Source organism: Propithecus coquereli, unplaced genomic scaffold, assembly GCF_000956105.1.
Source record: "Propithecus coquereli isolate 6110/MARCELLA unplaced genomic scaffold, Pcoq_1.0 Scaffold946, whole genome shotgun sequence".
NCBI classification, from domain to species: domain Eukaryota; kingdom Metazoa; phylum Chordata; class Mammalia; order Primates; family Indriidae; genus Propithecus; species Propithecus coquereli.
Window position 1 is genome coordinate 203,836 of NW_012155796.1, and position 19,180 is coordinate 223,015.

At 54.9% G+C, this 19,180-nt stretch overlaps 1 protein-coding gene across 5 annotated transcripts; it reads right to left on the reverse strand.

The window, feature by feature from the left end:
* Positions 1 to 932: 932 nt before the first annotated feature.
* DRG2 (developmentally regulated GTP binding protein 2) lies at positions 933 to 18,818 on the reverse strand. 5 transcript variants are annotated; one of them, XM_012664991.1, is made up of 14 exons: positions 18,598 to 18,634; positions 15,765 to 15,875; positions 15,012 to 15,172; positions 11,000 to 11,089; positions 10,283 to 10,343; positions 9,619 to 9,709; positions 8,874 to 8,946; positions 8,662 to 8,752; positions 7,682 to 7,779; positions 7,172 to 7,248; positions 5,740 to 5,828; positions 4,895 to 4,953; positions 2,033 to 2,086; positions 1,515 to 1,724 (listed from the first exon to the last, which is right to left on the reverse strand). In XM_012664991.1, exons 3-14 carry the CDS (start codon positions 15,063 to 15,065, stop codon positions 1,638 to 1,640), a joined length of 924 nt encoding a protein of 307 aa, XP_012520445.1. In that variant the 5' UTR covers positions 15,066 to 15,172; positions 15,765 to 15,875; positions 18,598 to 18,634; the 3' UTR covers positions 1,515 to 1,637. The 5 variants fall into 5 exon arrangements, with proteins under 5 accessions (XP_012520443.1, XP_012520445.1, XP_012520447.1 ...); XM_012664989.1 differs by lacking the exon at positions 15,765 to 15,875 and having other exon boundaries at positions 933 to 1,724; positions 18,598 to 18,818; XM_012664993.1 differs by lacking the exon at positions 15,765 to 15,875 and having other exon boundaries at positions 15,017 to 15,172; positions 18,598 to 18,818.
* Between the last annotated feature and the right edge of the window lie 362 nt (positions 18,819 to 19,180).

Here is a 19,180-nt window from a genome sequence, read left to right on the forward strand (position 1 = left end):
GCAACCTGGGGGCCACACACCTACAAAGACACACCTTGGGCAGACCCCAAGGACCCAGAACTAGGGCCCCCTTACCTGGGTCCCGTGGCCTGCTCCCCGCCTGCATGCCGCCTAATGGGGGTCCTGTGGCTGGCCCCCAGGAGCACGGCTGGCCCAGCAGAGCAGATCAGTGTCGCCCAGCCCACCACGCCAACCGCCTGGGGCCCCATGTATATTTAATGATGTCTATTATTCCTGTTTTGTCTCTGGAAAGGAGTGAGCAGCTGACAGGGAAGGCAGGAACAGCCTGGAGAGCTGAGCAGTGGGCCTGTCCCACACTCCAGCCTGGCCCGAGGCCTCCCAGGGGAGCTTTTGGCCCCTCCTGGCAGCCACACGGTACCTGCTGCATCCACCCTAAAAGGCGCAACTCCTCCAGGAAGCCTTCCTTGCCACTCAGAGGTCCTATTAATAAATTCTGGCTCTACACTCACAAGCTGTGTAGCCTACAGGGAGTCGCACCCCATGGAGAACAGGGTGCTGTGCGGGTGGCCCGGTACAGCCCCTGGCATACACTGGGCACTCAGCGAGCACCTGGTGACCCCTCCACCCCTGGCCTCTGAGGCAACGGGAAATGCATCCAGCCACCTTGCTCTCACAGGGTAGCCTCCCTGCCATCCCAAGGGCTCTCACAGGGCCTCCTGGGGATGCTGCCTACCCTGGCAGCCAGACCCCCTCCAGAGGGCTGTCTGGGCCTGCAGACCCTGGCCAACCTCCTGGGCCCGTTCCAGCCTGAGTGAGGACCCCTGCGTTCTCCTTGCCACCCCAGGCTTGGGCCTGCACCACGGGCCCAGGCTACACCCACTTAGGCCGCCAAGCTCACTGCTCCCCCAAACGCCCACCAACCTGGCAACAGAGTTCAGCAAGCTTACAAAATGTTCCTTAGTCCAAACGGGAACGGTTTTTAATACTTTATTTCAGAAAGGAGAGTTGGGAGCTTAGAGAAAATACAGAAGTCTCCGCCAAGGGGTGCAGACCCAGGTCCTGGGGTTTTGTGCTGGGCAGGGGCTGCCCTAGAAGGTATGGGAGGAGGCACTTTAAGACACCACTCAGGCTGTGGAGGGTGTGAGCTGGGCCTTTGAAGCCACTACCTTCTGGTTCCCACCATGGGACAGCCCTTTGTGTGTGGGGGACAGGGGAGTTTCATCCTGGGAGGGCCCCCCAACCCTGAGTGCCAGAGAAGCTGGCAGGGGCTGAGGGAGTAGCAGGCGCCCTGACAGTGACCACCACCTCCAGGGACCCAGGTAGGCCCAGCTCCCTGCCCAGCACTAAGCATGAGTCCGTTAGGCCATGGTTGGGAGCAGCTGGGCAACCTGCCCCCTCACTGCCTGAAGGGGCTGGGGGTCCAGATGCAGGCCCAGGGCCCCAAACTCAGAGCCCCAGCAGAGGGATCAACCTTGGGAAATGCCCCGATCCTGCCCCTCTGCCCCAACACACTTCATCATCTGCCTACTGAAGAAACGTCTGGAAACCGCAGATTTGAGGGACCACTTCCTGGGGTGTGTGTGTTTGCGTTTTCCCTGTTTGGGCGATTGTGTGTCCCAGTGGGTCCGACTTCCCAGGGAGATGAGTCTGGTGGGCGGGAGGCCCGGGAGGAGCTGTTACTTCTTCACGATCTGGATGACATCCTCATGCTCCATGGTGTGGGTCAAGCCCACCCGCTGCGGGCTGTACTTGGTGCTGGTGCCCTGGGTGAGAAATGGTGGCAGAGGGATCATGTCAGCCTAGACTGGCCAAGGCCAAGGGGGATGTCACTGGAGGAAGGTGGAGGTGTGTGAACAGCAGGGGCCCCAGATAGCAGGACATCCCCAGTGGGGACCATTCCTGATCTCAAAGGTCAGGGAAGCCTATGTCCAGCATGGGTTGGCATGCACACTCCATGGAACAGGACAGACACGCTGGTCCCCACAGAAGAACAGGGACACTGAGCAGAGTGTGAATGCCTTGCTCTGAATGTTGTGTTGGGTCTGACCGTGCCTCCCACCCAGAGACTCACCCACACCAAGGCGTACTTGAACTGGCTGGCGAGAGACCGGTGGATGCGGTGGCACTGGAGGACAAAAGTGTCAGATCGGAAGACAAGGCTACACCCAACCCCACCCGAGCTTGGCCACACACCCAAAGCACAGGGGATGTGCCAAAAAGCAACAGTTCCCACGGCAGGTGTGGAGCACCAACAGTCCAGTCCTTGGGTCAAGAAATGACGCATGCTTGACTCACATGCAGCCTCCTAGTCCCAGCTGCAAGTGGGTCCCACTCCCACGCCTGCCCGGAAGCTGCAGTGCACGGTTAGGAATGTGCCCGCAGCCGTCAGAGCAAGGTTGAAGACCTGGCTGCTAGCGGCCCTCCGCCTGCCTCATCTGAACAGATGCTCCTTCAGAATGGGACAGGGTGACAGCTTGGAGTCACCACTGCTTGGTCACTGTCTCTTGGCCCTCCCAGCCCCAGCTGTGGCACATCACCCCGCCTCCACCCCCGAGATGGCGCCGTCAGCACTCCTGGGTAGGGAGGGAGGTCAGAGGCATCCCAGCGCTCTCAGGAAGCCGGAAGGAGACCCTGAAGGAAGAAGCCAGCCATTGCCCTGTCGTTGCCACGGTGATGGTGGCAGTCACAGTGGGGCAGGCAGCGAGAAGAAGACTGCTGTGTTGTTCCTTCTCCCACATGCCCACAAGTCTTACAGGGCAAAGACCAAACGGCTCAGCCCAGCTTCCCAGGGGAAGAGGCAGATGTCAAGCCTGCAAGAACACTTCCCTGACACATGAGGGAAGCCAACTGATTCTGGTCTCTTCTGGCCTATAAATGGGTTTTGTTTCATTCAGCTTGCCTAGGTCTGGCTGGCTCGATGTCTACCTGCTTCACCTTCTTTGGGTTTCTGTTGTCAGCACCGAGGTTGTAATGAATTTTGTGGGCAGGGCAGGCCTTTTACCTATAGCTCCTCAAACCTGGGACAGGTGAGTGTCCTGGAGGGAGGCACCTGGGGAGGGCAAGCTGGAAGGGAGGTGACGACGGAAGGAGCGGGCCTCTGTGGGACATCCCCCACCTCTCCTCACTCTCAGGCCCAGCACCTGTCGCCTCTGCCTGGCACTGCCCTCCTTCACTTGTGCCTCTGGGCCTTGCACCTATTATCCCTGCTGCCTGCAACACCCTGCGCTTCTTCCCAGGCACCTGTGTCTATAGCCTGCTGGGCTCCTGGCTCTCCAACAGGCCTGGGGGATGGAGCCTCCAACAAGGAGCTCCTTGTGAGTGACTGAAGGGATTCAGGAGGGTAATCTTGAGTCTCCTTGGCTCCTGCTTGGCGTGCTAACTTTCGAGCCCAGGCCCTGAGGAAGATGTGATGGTCTAGCCTCATTTACATTAGCACCTTGAGACCAGCACCCAGAGGCCACGGGCTGGGCTTGCTGAATGAACAAATGCATGCGACCAGACTGCAGGCCCACCCACCACTGTCCTTCTAAGGGGCTGCAGGGACGGCTGGGTCTCACAGTGTCCCTTGCCTCTACGATACAGATCCCGAGCTTGAGGAAAACAACATCTAAGAAAACAAAAGACCAGGAGGATGGCTGTGTGACCTGGGCTCTGGACCATCGCCTGCTCCTGCAGGATCATGTTCAGGTGACAGTGTTCTGGACAGGGAAATGTACTCATGCTTCCCAAGCCCAGAGCCTGTGGGCCTGTGCTTGCCTGCTCCCCTGCCTGGGGTACTCCCTGCCCCAACACTTTTTTTTTTTTGGAGACAGAGTCTCACTCTGTTGCCCGGGCTAGAGTGCTGTGGCATCAGCCTAGCTCACAGCAACCTCAAATTCCGGGGCTCAAGCGATCCTCCTGCCTCAGCCTCCCGAGTAGCTGGGACTATAGGTGCCCATCACCATGCCCACCTAATTTTTCTGTTTTTCGTAGAGACAGGGTCTCATTCTTGCTCAGGCTGGTCTCGAACGCCCAAGCTCAAGCAATCCTCCTGCCTTGGCCTCCCAGAGTGCTAGGATTACAGGCGTGAGCCACTGCACCCAGCCTACCCCAACTCTACACTGCCAGACCCCCCTTGCTCAACAAGCCAGCTTGGGGTCACCTCTGAGCTGCTCTCCTTACCTGTGTGCAGACCTGGACCCCACCACACCCCACCCCACCTGTATGTGTGACTTTGGGATTGGGTGCCTGGCATTTTCTGATCCCAAAGGACCCAGTCTGACAGGAACTGGAGCTATTTCATTGAGTGTTGATGCTCAATAAACCTGTGTTGAGTGCATGAAATATCTGAAGTCATCCTGGGTTGGGGGCAGGATGTGGGGGCAGGGAGGGGCGGGCCAGGTGGGGGGGTTGAGTGGGGGCCATGGGAGGTGGCAACTCTGAGCCCTAGCCAGCTCTGCCATTGGGGGAGGCGAGAAGGGGTCTGGGGGCCCCTCCTGGACTCCCAGTTCCAGCCCCACTGTGAGAACAGCAATACAGAAAGGCCCCAGGGCAGTTGCTCTCTTTGACCTGAACACTCGAATGGCAGTGGCCTTAGGAGCCCACAGCCCTGGGAGCAGGGTGACAAGACCACTGCTTATGGCATCTACCTAGTGCCAGGCAGCATGCTGAGTGCCTTCCACGCTGGACCTCATTCAGTGTGGCCTCCCAACTATCCAGGGAGGTGGGCAGCATCACCCCATCTCACAGAAGAGGGATGGAGCCTCCACACGCAGTTTAGGAAGGGGTGGTATGGACACGACCCCCGGCTGCCTAAATCCAGAGTCTGCCTCGGCTTCCAAGAGTGAGGAGAGCTGAGCTCAGCCCTGCTGGCTAGAAGTGGCCCAGGTAGAAAGGAGCCCCCAGGGGCCCGCAGAGCTCCCACCCCTTGTCTACGCAGGCCTGGTCAACTCACCACATGCTCCACAGAGGCTCCTTTCCGGAGAATGATGGCATCTGTGAAGTCTGGCCTCTCTGCAGGGAGAGATGGGGAGAGCATGTCGGCCACATATCATGGCCCTTGCTGCTTTGTGACTCCTTCCATGAAGGGAAGAGCTGGCTGCAAAAGCCCTTCTGGTCTCCCAAGCCTTGGCCTAACTTCCCCTGTGCTATGCAGCACACCTCAGTAGAGATCCCTGTGCCATCTTTTATGACCTTGACCTTACCACAGAGAATCAAAATAAACCAAAGTCCAGGATTCACACTGCCTGCCACCCATCAGCCGTGACAGCCCTGACAAAGCACTTGGAGCATCCAAACAGGCAGGGAGCAAATGGCTGTTGGAGTCTGGTCAGGGAAGCTGTGGCTCTCCCCTTGCAGACAAAGTTAGGGTTGATGCAAACTGCCCCAAACTCAGCCGCTGGGTCCCCGGTGTGTGTGTGTGTGTGTGTGTGTGTGTGTGTACTGTGGGGTGGGGACATAGGATGGCTCCCGTGGATTCAGCTGCCTAAAACTCCTGACGTGAGGCCTGCCCCTAAGGGGGAGCTCAGGAGGGCAGTGAGTGCTATAGCTGGTGGGGACTCCAGGCAGCCTTAGACCACTGCCTTCCCTGACCCCCAGGGAACGCTCAAGACCAGAACTTGGCATTCTCTGCCCTGCGGGCTCAGGCTGAGGTGGAGAGCAGTGCCTAACTTTGAGATGGGAAAAGTGCTGCCGGGCTGGGCTGGCACTGGAGCCTCCGGGCGCTGTGCGCAGGCCTGGCAGCCCCCTGGGCAGCGGGAGGCTCAGCCTGTTTCTTGGGCCACAGGCTGCCCAACTCACGTCCTCTCTTCTTGGTGTAGATGCAGGTCAGGGCCAAATACTCCCAAAGCATCTCCAGCAGGTAGTCCAGGTTCAGCTTCATGCCGCAGCTGCAGGGACGAAGGTGGCCAGTCAGGCAGGGCCCCCATGGGGTCGGAGGCTGGAGGTCTCTGCTTCTCACTGTTGGAGGGGACAACCTCCACTGGCCTGCACAGGTGCCAAGGCCAGGGTGGCCCCACTGGTGCCCATGGGGAAATAAGTCTGTTATTCTGATGGCAGCTTGACGCTTCAGCTGCCTCTGATCACCAAACACGGCCACACCCAACTGCTCAGTGTCTCCCCTGGGCCAGCGCAGCTGTGCTCTGTGGCGGGCCCACAGCATCTGTTACTGACTTGGGGGTGCTATGGGGAGACAGGCCAGGGGCCGTGATGGATCATGGGCAGAGGCTGGGAATGCCTGACATTCAGAGCTCACCCCTCCCCAAGAGGAGAGAGGGGCTGCCAAGGGGCCCAGGGGAGCAGCAGAGGTTTCAGCATGAAGAGGGAAGAACTCGGGCTCTAGAGGCACCCAGTCCTAGGGTGGACCCTGTCTGCAGCAGTGTGACCATGAGTGGTGTCCCGACCTTCATACGGCTGTTGTGAGCAGAAGCAGGTAAAAGTGTGGCAGGTGGCCTTGGAAATGCTCTTGTGCCCGAGGATGGCCATGTCCTCAGGCAGCCCCTGAAGGGCCTGGGATACAGCAGGAGGAGAATAGGAGCTGAGGTTGTTTCGTGGGAAGGACCCTGCTCTTTGCAGTGGTTGCAACACGCACAAAACGGCTGTGCTTGGCCAGCCAGGATCCTCAGCCGGCATTTGCACTGGCCACCCTCACTGGGTGTCTTGAGCATCTCACTTCTGGAAGCCAAGCCTCACTGTGAAGCTGCCGAGTGCCTTGTTTGAGCTGGGAAACCAGGAAAGTGGGGCACATGAATCCGTTTGCCCCAAAAGAACCCTGCCAGGCAGTAGTGGGTGGACCCTGCCTGCCTGAGAACTTTAGTTTCCTTTTCCCTCTGAGCTGTGATCAGACAGAAGCCACACCTTCGAGAGCACCACGAGTGGTAGGTTCACACCACTAAGCTAAGAAGCCTCTTAACCATTCAACCTGGGTTGATGAAATCCTTCTCTGTTTTCTTAACCAGAGCCCAACAGACATTGCCCACCATGCCCATGCCAATTCAGGGCTGGCTGGGCCAATGCCACCAGCTGCTATCAGGAGGGACCCTCCTGCCGTCTCTCCTTGGCCTTGTGAACCAAGTGCTCTGCCCTGGAGAGGAGACCCCAGCCCTGCGAGGGCAGTGTGTTGGTAAAGACTGTGCCGGCTTCTCCTCCCCACGGCCAAGGTGGTTGGGAGGCCTGACCTCTGGTTCAGAACCCAGAGATGGGACAGCAGAGCAGGATGGTGCAGCAGCCTCACCTGATGACCACACTGTTGGGTTTTCGGGCCAGGCGGTCCACTTCCTCCATGGAGATCTGGTCAATTTTGTTGTAAACCTGAGATTGAAAAGGTGGAGGTGGGTGGTGGGGAAGGGAAGAGGCAAAGTGGGAAAGGCCCTCAATGGGCCTGCACCTGCCCACAGTTCCTCCTCGGCTTGCCAAGGCACGGGGAGCCGAGCCTTCCTCCCCTTGCTGCCTCAGTGTGGCCAGTGGCCCCAGAGGGAAAGGCTGAGCTGGAAACCTGGTTTCAGGCTCTCCATGTCTGCAAGGCTCAAGCAGCCACCAAGAGGGAGTGGAGGGGAAGGGAGGGGAGGGATGGGAGAGTCCCAGGATTTGTGCTCCTCCCAGAAGCCTGCCTGATGTGGGGCGCAGAGGCCCTCAGCTGTCTGAGTCCCGGGAACTCATGAAACGCATTAGAGGAAAGACTGAGTAGTGCAGGGCCAGGGCTCCTCATGCTATGTGGCGCCCCTGGGGCGCTGGTGCCACTTACATACAGGCAGGGCATGTACACCCGGTTGCCCACGATCACGTCGATGAACTCGTCTGGGGAACAGTCTTCTCGGAAGAGCACTTCTGCATTGAAGATCTCTGGAGGGGTTCAACTAAGGGGGCAAACTGTGTGCCAGCAGCCCCTGTGCCCCCTCAGTGGAGGGCCCCAAAGAGCCGAGCAAGAAATATGTTTGCTGGAAGGGACCTTGGCAGTCATCTGCTTGTGAGATTTTACAAGATTTTAAAGCTTGGGGAGCCCTCTCATTTTCCCTCCTCTAAAGGAACCATAATATATAAAAGTTTCAATCAACAAGCAAAACAATCAACAAACTTAAATCTTCACTGTTAGGCAAGGAAAAAGATATACTTGCTAATGCACCTCAGTGGAACCCCGGGTTTCAGTGCCAGAAGCATGATCTGAAAGCTGGTCTAACCCAGCTTCTCCCCATGCAAGACTCTCTTCTGGCGGTGCTGTCCGGCCTCTGCTCGCACACCTCCAGTGACAAGGGGCTCACCACCTGTCCCACCATGAGATAGGTCTGATTCTAAGAGTTTGCCATTAGCCAAGTACAACTTTGCCTCTGAGGCCCCTCTGGAGCCCCAGGACCCAACCAGCCCCCAACAACACTTTAGAGCCCTCCACTCTCCCTGAGGCTGCTCCAGCTCAGGAACCCCCGGTCCTCAGAGGCCATTTCTCAGGACGCCCTGTCTTTCTTCCTGATGTCACCTGGCCATCACAGTGCCTAGTACTCGGTGAGGAGCCGGGAAGCCATTGTTAAGCCAGACTGCAGCCCGGCAGTCTAGAGCTTAGCAGGCACACAGGCAGAGGGAGACAGGAATTGCCTCGCTGGGCTTGAGCTTTCCTGGAGGCTGCTCAGGAGGATTGGGGTCTCTGAGCCAAGAAGCCTCCTGTCTCGTTAGCCATCCGGCTGCCCTGCCGCTGTGGCTGCCCTCCCGTGCCTCTCTTTGGAGGGAGGATACTGTATTCGTGCAGGATGAGCTGCACCAGCTTTTCAGAGCACTGGGTCAGTGTCACTGTCGAGTTAAAGGAGATGCCACCACCTTTCTTAGGCTGAAGAAGAGAAGGAAAGGGAGAGTTGCTGACCAAGGGGCAGCGACAGTGGTCCCCACGGCCGCAGGCCAATGCAGCCCAACCCTGCTGCAGCCTGGCCCACAGGCCAGAGGAGCCTCACCTTGAAGTAGATGTTGGGCTTGTGCTTGTTGAGGCGGATGCCCACAGACTCCAGCTCCTTCTCCAGCAGAGACCTGGGCAGAGCACCCCACGAGTCCCTCACAGGCTGCCCACAGAAGCTGCTTCCCCGTTACACAGGAAGCCCCTGCCTACCCAGAAGGGGACCAACTCTCTCCTCTGCCCGCTCCCCCAGCAACCCAGGGAACATCCCTTCCCAGCACCCGAGAGCTGCAGGGGAGCCTCTAAACTCCAATGCAGTTTTTTACAGTTCATGGGAGACTGGCCTGGTATATAGTTGGTGTGCATAGGCAAGTGGCATGAGCCCCCATGAGGTGACCAAACATGGGTGCTCCTCTGGTCCCTAGGAGCCCCCCCTGGCCTGCTCCTGCAGAGGCAGGCCTGGTGTGCCCCCAGCTGGCGGGCATGGATGAACAATGCTTCTGCTGCTTGGGGCTGGGCTCCTGGTAGGATCTGGGCAGTGACAGGGCACGCAGGCCTCTGTAGGCAGGAGCCAGAGCCAGGCCACGCTCCTTGGTCTCTAGCTGCAAGATTCTCATACTGGCTGGACACAGGCTCAAGGAGAGGCCATCCCAGGCTGGGTCTCATTGGGTTTAGTCCATGGAAAGTCCTGCCATTACTCCCATTGGTGAGAGGGCCACACACCCCACAGACCACCCACCATGAGCTGAAGGACACACCGGCTCTCCCCAGACATGTAAGCTTGCCCCATGCCCCACCCCACAGACCTCTGCACCTCTCCCTTGGTGGCATCCAGCATCATGATGACAACATCGGCTGTGCGTGCCACAGCGATCACCTGCCGGCCACGGCCTTTCCCTGGACAGGTGGAAGGGATGTGGTTATACCTTGGCAAGGCAACAGTGACATAGGCAGGACCTCTGTGACCCCGCCTGGCCCATGGCACCCTGAACTCCTGTCCTTTACAGACCTACCACATGCCATAAGCCACCCCCAAGCTGACATCCTTGGCCTTTCTCTTTCATCTACATGTTGTTATACTTACGGAGATTTATTTTAGAAGGAAACCCGACATCAGTGCCTTAAGTGCAATAACAGGATAATAACAGCTGTTTTGCCCTCACCATTCTGTGTGGCAGGCCCCAGGCTATGTGCACCCACATTTCTTCACTCAATCCTCAAAACTATGCTGTAAATTCAGTATTATCACGCCCATTCTACAGATGAGGTAACTGAGGCTTGGCTTAGAGATACTCAATCACTTGCCCAAGATCACAAAGCTTGTGTGGTGCCAGCATTTGAACTGAGCCTGTCCTTTCTGGAAAACGGGTAACAGAAACAGATCCGTGGTGATCACAACAGCCACACTCAATTCAGCAATCAGTAACAGAGCCCCACCCTGTCTCCCACACGTCCGTCCCTGCCTCCCACCTTGGGCTGCGCCTTCAATGATTCCAGGAAGGTCCAGGAGCTGGATGTTGGCGCCTTTGTACTAGGATGCAGAAGAGATAAACGGTAAAGGGGAGGCTGGGTCACCACGGGAAGGGCCTGCTTGCACCCAGGACACCTGCAGTGGCCCCACTTGCATGCTCAGGAGCTGTAGGAAACGCAGGTGTCAACCCATGGCCAAATCTGAGCCTTGTGGCCACCCGAGCCTGGTGCAGACCACAGACTATGAGCTCAGCAGCCACCTGGGGAGGGCTGGTGAGATTTCCCAGTCCCATAACACTCATCACCAAGGGTGACACTCTTCACAAATAAATTGCGTCCCTGTGGGAGACTCAAGGCCATAACACCCAGCTGCCCAAGGCAACCACCACCCAAGGCTCTAAAGTTTCATGGGAGACAGAAGGATCCAGCCAACCAGCAATTAGTGACCAGAGCTGGGGCAGTGGGGGAACACAACGGGGCACCAGGCAGAGCCGCCGTGTGCTGTCCTGACCTCCTGATTCCATGACCTGCCAGGCATCTCCAGGGTTCCAGCAGCCACGATCCTCAGAAGTGCCAGTGCTTGAGGGCAGAGCAGCTCAGTCCAGAGCCTGCCCCCATGCAGGGACACCCACCTTTAGACCACACACACACGATTCATGCAAGTGCACACGCAAGCACACACCTTTTCTGCTTCTGTGCCCAGCACACCCCACTTACTTCAATGACCCCAGGGATACACGTCAGAGTGGTGAACTCATAGGATGCGGCTTCACTGGCTGTGGAGGTCATCAGACTCAAGAAGGTGGACTAGGAGAAAAAGGAGATCATTGCACTGAGGAGTCTTGTCCCAGCCTTCTGGGAGAGTCCCTTGGAATTGGGTGCCTGCTAGGTGCAGGCACCTTGGGTGGGTGTGAAAAGAACCGCCCCAGCTGGGAGAGTTGCCTTTGGCCCTGCCCAGGATGGGACAGGCATCAGAGGGCTCCTCCTGTGTTCTTTGGAGGCCTCAGGCCTGTCTTGGGTGGACAAAGAGACTTGGTTTCTGCAGGATTTTTTTTTTTAGAGACAGCGTGTCGCTCTGTCGCCCAGACTGGAGTGCGGTGGTGTGATCAGAACTCGCTGCATCCTTAAATACCTGGGCTCAAGTGATCCTCCCGCCTCAGCCTCCAGAGTAGCTGATACTACAGGTGCACCACCATGCCCAGATAATTTTTTTAAATTTTTGGTAGAGATGGGGTCTTGCTATGCTGCCCAGGCTGGTCTCAAATTCCTGACTTTAGGTGATCCTGCTGCCTTGGCCTCTCAGAATGCTGGGATTACAGGCGTGAGCCACCGCGCCTGGCTGGATTTCTCACATAAATCAGGAGCCTTTCCCTATCCCCACACAACCCTCCAGACCCTTCTGGCCCCAAAGAACTTTAAGCAGGCAGCAGCCCCACAGTACTGGTGAAACCAGTACCCAGAAGCGTGAGATGTGTGAGGAGATGGCGATTTCCTGGTTTGAGGCAGAGATATCCTGGTAGCTGGCAGAAGAGAGGCATTGTGGGGAGCAAGGGGGAGGCAGAGGATCTGGATGTGACCACTCAGGCCACCATTCACTGTGGCTGGGAGTCAGAGAGACCTGGCTTTGGATCCCACCTCTGCTGGGGGACCCTGAGACTGGGCAAGAGACTACATCCTCTGAGCTTCAGGGTCCTTTACATGCAGAGTGGGCATCAACACAGTCCCTACCTTGAAGGACTGTGCCAGGGATTAAAAAGATAAGGCCCAGCGTGCCCTCCACTGGGAATATGGTAACATCTCAGCGATGGATGCTATGGCCAAGAAGGCCTGCCAAGCAGTGGGCATGGCCAGGAGGGGAAGAAGCCCAGCCCTGTGCCTCCCACCCCATCCTAATCATCAGGGACCCAGGAACAAGGAGCCCGAGACTCTGAGATGCAACAGGGCCAATGCTACCCAGACCCTGCCTCCTCGCCGGCACATCTCCCTCGCACACTCTCAGATCTCTGAAACCCAGGATGGGATGTGTGAAGGAAACACACTGAGCCCTCAAATTGAGAAACCCTCAGGCTTGGGGACCTCCTGGAAACTCGAGGAACAATGAAAACCTGGTAGAGGAGATAGATATGGATAGATGGAACAGCCTTGAAAACAATGGCTGCCGAGACACCAAGCAACCAACCTGGGGGACACCCCTGATCCTGTCTAGCCCCTATGGGTGAGAACCTGGGCCATCCCACGGTGGGAAAGCCCGTATTCCCAATAGGGCAGGTGGGATCTGCCACAGGGCTCAGACCCCAAGGGGCATGGCTCTTCTTAACTACAGTGGCTTCTAGCAATCAATCACTTTCCCTCTTTCTCTGATACACACGCCAATTATATAGGCAGAGGGTAAAACCAACAAAACAAAATGTTGCCCAGCCTACAGCAGGTACTCAAGAAATAGGTAGCTGTTACCAACTTCCCCTATGCTTGGCCCCGAGTAATGGGCTCAATACACATCCTTTTAGCTGCACTGACTTAGAAGCTGCTCCCCAGCATCTGACCCAAGTGCCCTGGCCACTGCTCACTTGGCCTGTGTTCCAGCAGCCTGTCCACTGGGCTCCTCGCTTCCACCTTGCCCTGTGCTAGCCTGCTATCTGCACAGCAGCCAGAGTGGTTCTGTTAAAAAGTAAGTCAGCATCCAGACTGTGGTTTCTAATATTCTCCAATAAAAGGAACCAGGGCTCCTTGGAGAAATGGCTGATTCTAGGCCAGGGCAGGAAATACACAAGAAGGGCCTTAAGCACCTTGCAGTGTCAGAAAGTGAGGAAGTGCTGGAATAACACAATGATGGGAGTACGGCCAAGAAGCCAACTGAAATAGTTCTAAAGCTAGAACAATCTGAGCATGAAAAGAACATGCTATGGTATTAGACCCCAAAGTATAAATATCCATGAGTACATACTGATATCAATAAATGATTGAATAAAGCAAATGAATGGGAGAAAAGAGACAAATCTCTCATGCAGAAGAATTTCGAACAGTTTATATAGACACAAGACACACCCACCTCAAGGAGGTATGAGTCCACACCATTAAGTGTGGGCTGCCCATAGTGACTTCCCTCCCAAGAGTGCAGTATGGTAAGGGGAGGAAACCTGACACACACCTCTTCAGTCAGGTGGTCAAGGTCAACAGCAACACTGATAACTCATGTTGATAGTATGTATCCTTAATATGTGATAAAAACAGCACTTCACCTCTGTGGTTTTCCTCTCTACACCGCAACCCCACTCACCGCAACCACAAGAAAAACATCAAACCCCAATTGAGGACTTTCTACAAAATACCTGACCAGTACTTCTCAAAACCGTCAAGGTCATCAGATCAAGGCATGTCTAAGAAACTGTCTAGAAGAGCCTAAGGAGACATAACAACCAAATGTGATGTGGCGTCCCAGGGCAGAAAAAGGACAGTAGGGAAAACCTATCCAAATAAAGTATGGACTTGAGCTATTAATAACAGATCGCTGGGTGGTGAGTAGAGACCTATAATTCCAGTACTCTGGGAAGCCGAAGTGGGAGGATCACTTGAGGCCAGGAATTCAAGACCAGCATGGGCAACATAGCAAAATGCTGTCTCTACAAAAAATAAAAAAATTAGCTGGGCCTGGTGGTGCATTCCTGTAGTCCCAGCTACTTGGGAGGCTGAGGCAGGAGGATCGCTTGAGCCCCGGAATTTGAGGTTACAGTGAGCTAGGATTGCACCACTGCACTCCAGCCTGGGCGACAAAGCGAGAGACCCTGTTCTCCCCGCCGCAAAAAAACAACCAAAATCCCAAAACCCAGATCAACATTGATTCATTAGGTGTGACAACTATATCATATAATGTAAGATTTTTAACAACAGGGGAAACTGGGTGTAGGGTAAATGGGAACTCCGCACTATCCTTGCAATTTTTCTGTAAATTTAAGACTATTCTAAAATAAGTTTATTTTAAAAAATCAATCAGATTATGTCTCTTTTCTGCTCAAAACCCCACAATGATGCTCATCTTACCACATAAATGTAAATCAATATGGATTTTACATTACACTGAGCAGCTTTCAGAAGAAATCTTCTAGAAAACTGTAGCAGCTTCCACTTCACTCTTCACTCCAAGCCAAAGTCCTTTGGGCAGCCCACAAGGCGCTGCCTCCTACTGCTCTCTCTGCCACTCAGTCAGACCAGCTGCCCTGGTGCTCTGGACACACCATCTGAAATGTTCTCAGGCAGGGCTCTGCAAGCTCCCTCACTTCCTTCAGGCTTCTGCTCAATATCTGCTTGACAGAAAGGCCTTCCCGGACCCCAGTGTAACTAGCAGGACCTCTGCCCCCACCACTTGCCAGCCCACTCCTCATCACGTGACGTGCCCCATTTACTGTCCCTTCTCCCCGAGAATGGGAGTTCTATGTGGGCAGAGAGAGAAGCCTGTCTGGTCCCTGCCACAGTGCCCAGCACAAAGCACATACTCCACAAACGTTTGTGCATGATGGCTGAGTTGGGAGACAGAGGTGCTATTTTTGCTGGCGAGAGGAAAGAGCGTTCTCTGTGTTAGGACAATAAACTCATAGGACCCAACACTGGGGGAGGCCGGGTCTTCTGTCCCTGAAGCTAACCGGAAAGGCGGTGAGGGGAGGCACAGATGGTCATCTGTTTGGGAGATGACCTCCTGCCTTCCCCGACAAGGCCCACACTGACCATCACTGACCTTACCCACAGAGGGAAATCCAATCAGCGCCACACGGGCATCACCCGACTTCATGACATCGAAGCCCTCTCCTTTGGATGAGGCAGATTTGGATGGTTCTAGGAGCTGGGCCCGATACTTGGCAAGTTTTGCTTTCAGCAGGCCCAGATGATACTCAGTGGCTAAAGGACATAAAGGAAGAGAGAAGGTAAGTGTCCAGAGTCTCCAAGCCCAGCAGGTCAGATGGGACCCCACACATGACCAAGTGCTGGCTGGGAACATCGAGACCACATGCAATCATCATCAAGGAGACAGGAAAGAAAAACCACTCCTCTGCTTAAAGGGCCCCCTTAGCTTCTCACTTCATTTAGACTAAAATCTAGTCTCCTTGTTGAGATCTCACCACCCTATGTCAGTGGTCCACAATGGGGGCAGCACTTCTCCCTGGGGGGCATTCTGGAAATTCTGGGGGATGTCTTATGTTCACTCTGATGGTGAAGTCCTCACTGGCATCTATTGGACAGGGGCCAGAGAAACCAGCTGCCCTACAAGAGGAGTCAGTCCTGCACAACCAAGAACTGTCCAGAGCCCCACATGACTGCTCAGGTCCCAAAGACACCCAGAGGGAAAAGCTGGGTTCAGATCACCAGGGCCTAGAACCTAGCCCTATTCACATATGAACACAGGGCACTTTTTGCAACGTTAATATACACTGAAATTCCTAGGAATGCAACTCCTGTGCACATAAAAGGGAGACTATATTTGAAACTTTACCTCGAGCTGCTCACCATCCTGGGATGCCAAGCTGTCACAGCAGTGCCTCGTGCAAGGTATCTGAGTGGCCAATACAACTGGTCTGCGTCGTGTCTGCCATCCCTGGTGATTCTACCCAGAGGGATGAGCATCTCACTGCTTCATTATAACTTCACTACGTTTTGGCAGCACCCCAGCATTTACATATTGCAATAAACACTTTTTCCATTATAAATTACTCTCCTTTTCTCCTACTTTATCTTATTATTAGGGCATTACATTGATTTTTTTTCAAATTCTGTGAGTACATAAGTTATACTATTGATGAGGAATTCGATTTCGGAACAATAAAAGGGGCATTACAAAATCTGCTATAAAAGGGGGCTGTGATTGAGATTGAAAATCAGGACCCTAAGTAACCTGGCCCCTGGCTACTTCAACACATCTCCCACCACTCTCCCTCCTCTACTACATTCCAGACACAGGGCTTCTTTTTGCCCAGAACATGCTGACCTCACTCCTGCCTCAGGAGCACTGCACTTGCTATTCCCTCCACTTCAATTAGATCTTCCCGGAGCTGGCTGCTTCTCACCATTAGAGGCGCAGTTCAAAAAACACCTTTTCAAAGAGGCCTCTCCCGCCCAGCCTTGCGGGGCAGTGTCATACAGAGTTTGAGAGCTTGTGTTGGAATCCCATCCTGTCATTACTGGCTGTTTTGCTTTGGAAAAGTTACTTAATCCTCTTGTGTATCAGTTTCTTAATCTACAAAATAGGGATGTTAACAGTAATAACTATTTCATTAGATTTCTGTGAGGCTTAAAGAAAGCACTAGGAACACTGCTTAGCACATAGTAAGCACCCAATAAAAGTTGGCTATTATTATCCACAGTAAACCCCACCCCTCTGCCTCATGATCTTGTTTACTCACTTGATGGCCCTTATCACTTTTTGAAACTATTTTGTTTCTTTACTTCCCTGGCTCCAATAGGTCAGGAACTGTATACTGTCATGTATCCCCAGATTCTGGCACAGGGCCTGGGTGCTCAGGAAATGTCTTAGCAAGAGAATGAGTGAACTGATGGTGGTGAGAAAGGGTCAAGAATGAGTTCCGCAATTGTCAGGTTCATATAGCCTTCCTGTCATCCTAGCTCATAAAATTGTGAGCATCTCTGAGGGGAAGGACTAAGTCTTAATCACCTTTACATCCCTTTCATTCACTACTGCCAAAGCGGCAGCATCTCTAGCCTCCCCTAGGCCTCCCTGCTACTTTCTCTCGGGCTTGTAGATAATATTCCACACAGCAGCCAGAGGGAACTTTTAAAACAGAAATCAGACGAGTCTCTCCCCTGCTTAACACTCTCCACTAGCTCCCACTGCCCTAGAACACAACCCAGTGTCTTTCCCATGACCTCTAGGGCTCTGCATGATTGGCCCCCTCCTCTCCCATCAGTGCATCCCAGCATCAGACCTGTTGATCCCTGAATACACCAAGTTTGCTCCTAGCTCAGGGCCTTTGCACTAGCTGTTCCTTCTGCTAGGAATAGTCTTCCCCTAGATCTATGCATGGCTGGTTCCTTCTTCTCATTCATGTCTCAGCTCAAATGCCCCATCCTCATGGTGGTCTTCTCTACCATCCTACCTGAGTAGGCCCTGGCCCCACCCCACCCCCAACATTCTGCTACATTACCCTAGTTTGTCTTCGTAGCATTTATTGCTCGATGAAATTATCTTATTTATTGGGTTACCAGTTTACAGAGTGTCGACTAGAAGGTCAGATCCAAGGGCAGGGATGTGCCTGCCTGTGTGTCCACTGCTTTAACCACCATACCTAGCACACAGTAAAGGGATTTACAAAATGAATGAGTCATAGAAGCCCCCCAATTCCTCACTCTTCAGACCTAAATGGAGCTAAGGGAGGGCAGACACTAAGACCAGCCACCTAGCATTTCTTGCTTCCCATTCCTGCAAGCCTGAACCTCACAGGACTGGCCAGGCACTGGCCTAGCCAATCGCCTGTCTCATTACTCCACACGCCCCCTGCTGATTTACATTGTTCTTCTTACTGTCCCTGGCAGTACCTCCCACCTGGAATGCCTCCCTGTAACAACCAGCTCAAGTCCCACTTCCTCCTGGTCTCACCATTCTTCTCGGAGCTCCTCCAGCCCTTATAATCTGAAGTCCAGATTTGATGCTTCATTGTGTGCTATCTATGTCGGGGTGCTTACTTTAAATATTGAGTGCGCGCCATGTGCCCAGTGCTTTGCAAACGCCACGTAATTGAACTTAGCCGTGGGCTAAGATGGAGTGGGGGTGATTATCCCCATTTGTAGATCAGGACATTGAGGCTCCAAGAGGCGAAGTGACTTTCCAGTGTTTCACAGCAGATACGAGGTGGAACTGGGGTTCAAACCCAGGCCTTCCAGACTCCAGAGTCCTGATTCCCTCTGCCCCAGCGGGCTCCTGGCTGCTGGGTGAGGCTATTCCTGAGACGTCTCCTCTTGCACCTCCCAGCGCAAAAGGCAACAGCAGGAACTCCCCAGCCTGGCCATCAGGAGCCTGGGGTTTGTACACCGGCCCTGGCTCTCTCTGGGTCAGATGCTTGCTCTGTGACTCGGGACTTCTCTACTCGGTCACCCAGTGTGGCACCGATCAGATCTCTTGGTGGCCATTTGCCGTCAGACCGGGGCGTGAGACTCGCTCCCTTCTGGCCCTGCCCTGGGCGCGCTGGGCGTCCTCACCACTTCTCTGCGGCCTCCAAGCCTGCCCCAGCTCTACCACTGGAGTTGTTCCCCCATTTTCCAGACAGGAAAACTGAGGCGAGCAGAATGGAAGGCCCCGCCGGGCCGGCCCTCACCCTTGTTCTTCTGCGTCCGAGCGATCTCCTTCTCGATCTCCGATATCTTCTCCAAGATCCCCATGGCAGCGGCAGAGCTGGGGGCGCCGACGGCGACGACGGCAGCACCGGGAATTCCGGTCTGACGGCGGCGGCAAAGCAGTGCGCACCCGGAAGCTACGGAGAACAGCGTCCTTGTGGGCTCCCGGTGCTCCCGGATTCACAGTCCGGGCAGGCAACGTCGAGCGCAGGGCCAGACACTATCAGTTCCGCCTGCGGGGCGGGCCGGGCTGGGACCGCTAGGCCGGGCGGGGCCTGGCGGGGGCGGGGCCGTGTCGTACTGGGCCCGGATAAGACTGGCAGGAGCCGGGCGTGGAAGAAAGAGAATATCCCGGTGATGAGCCTTGAACTGCGTGTCCCTCGGTGCAGCTGACTTTGATAGTGTAAAGGAAAAGGACTAAGGTGAAAGCCTGGTGGCTCTCATTTTGTATCGAGGTTAAAAGCGAATCCCCATTACTACCTTAACCAACCACTACCTGCTATCAGATGCCTCCCAATATGGTGCAGTATAAAAGTAGACGGCATCGCCTATGTGGGATTCTTG

Bases quoted from the DNA above. Each gene is read 5' to 3' on its own strand.
- DRG2 (XM_012664989.1), bottom strand. From the start codon at position 18,661: ATGGGGATCTTGGAGAAGATATCGGAGATCGAGAAGGAGATCGCTCGG. The intron at 9,710-10,282 runs GTGGGAGGCAGG...CCACCTGTCCAG, and splicing joins CATTGAAGGCGCAGCCCAAG to GGAAAGGCCGTGGCCGGCAG. The intron at 8,753-8,873 runs GTGAGGCTCCTC...TCTCTTCTTCAG, and splicing joins AGCCCAACATCTACTTCAAG to CCTAAGAAAGGTGGTGGCAT.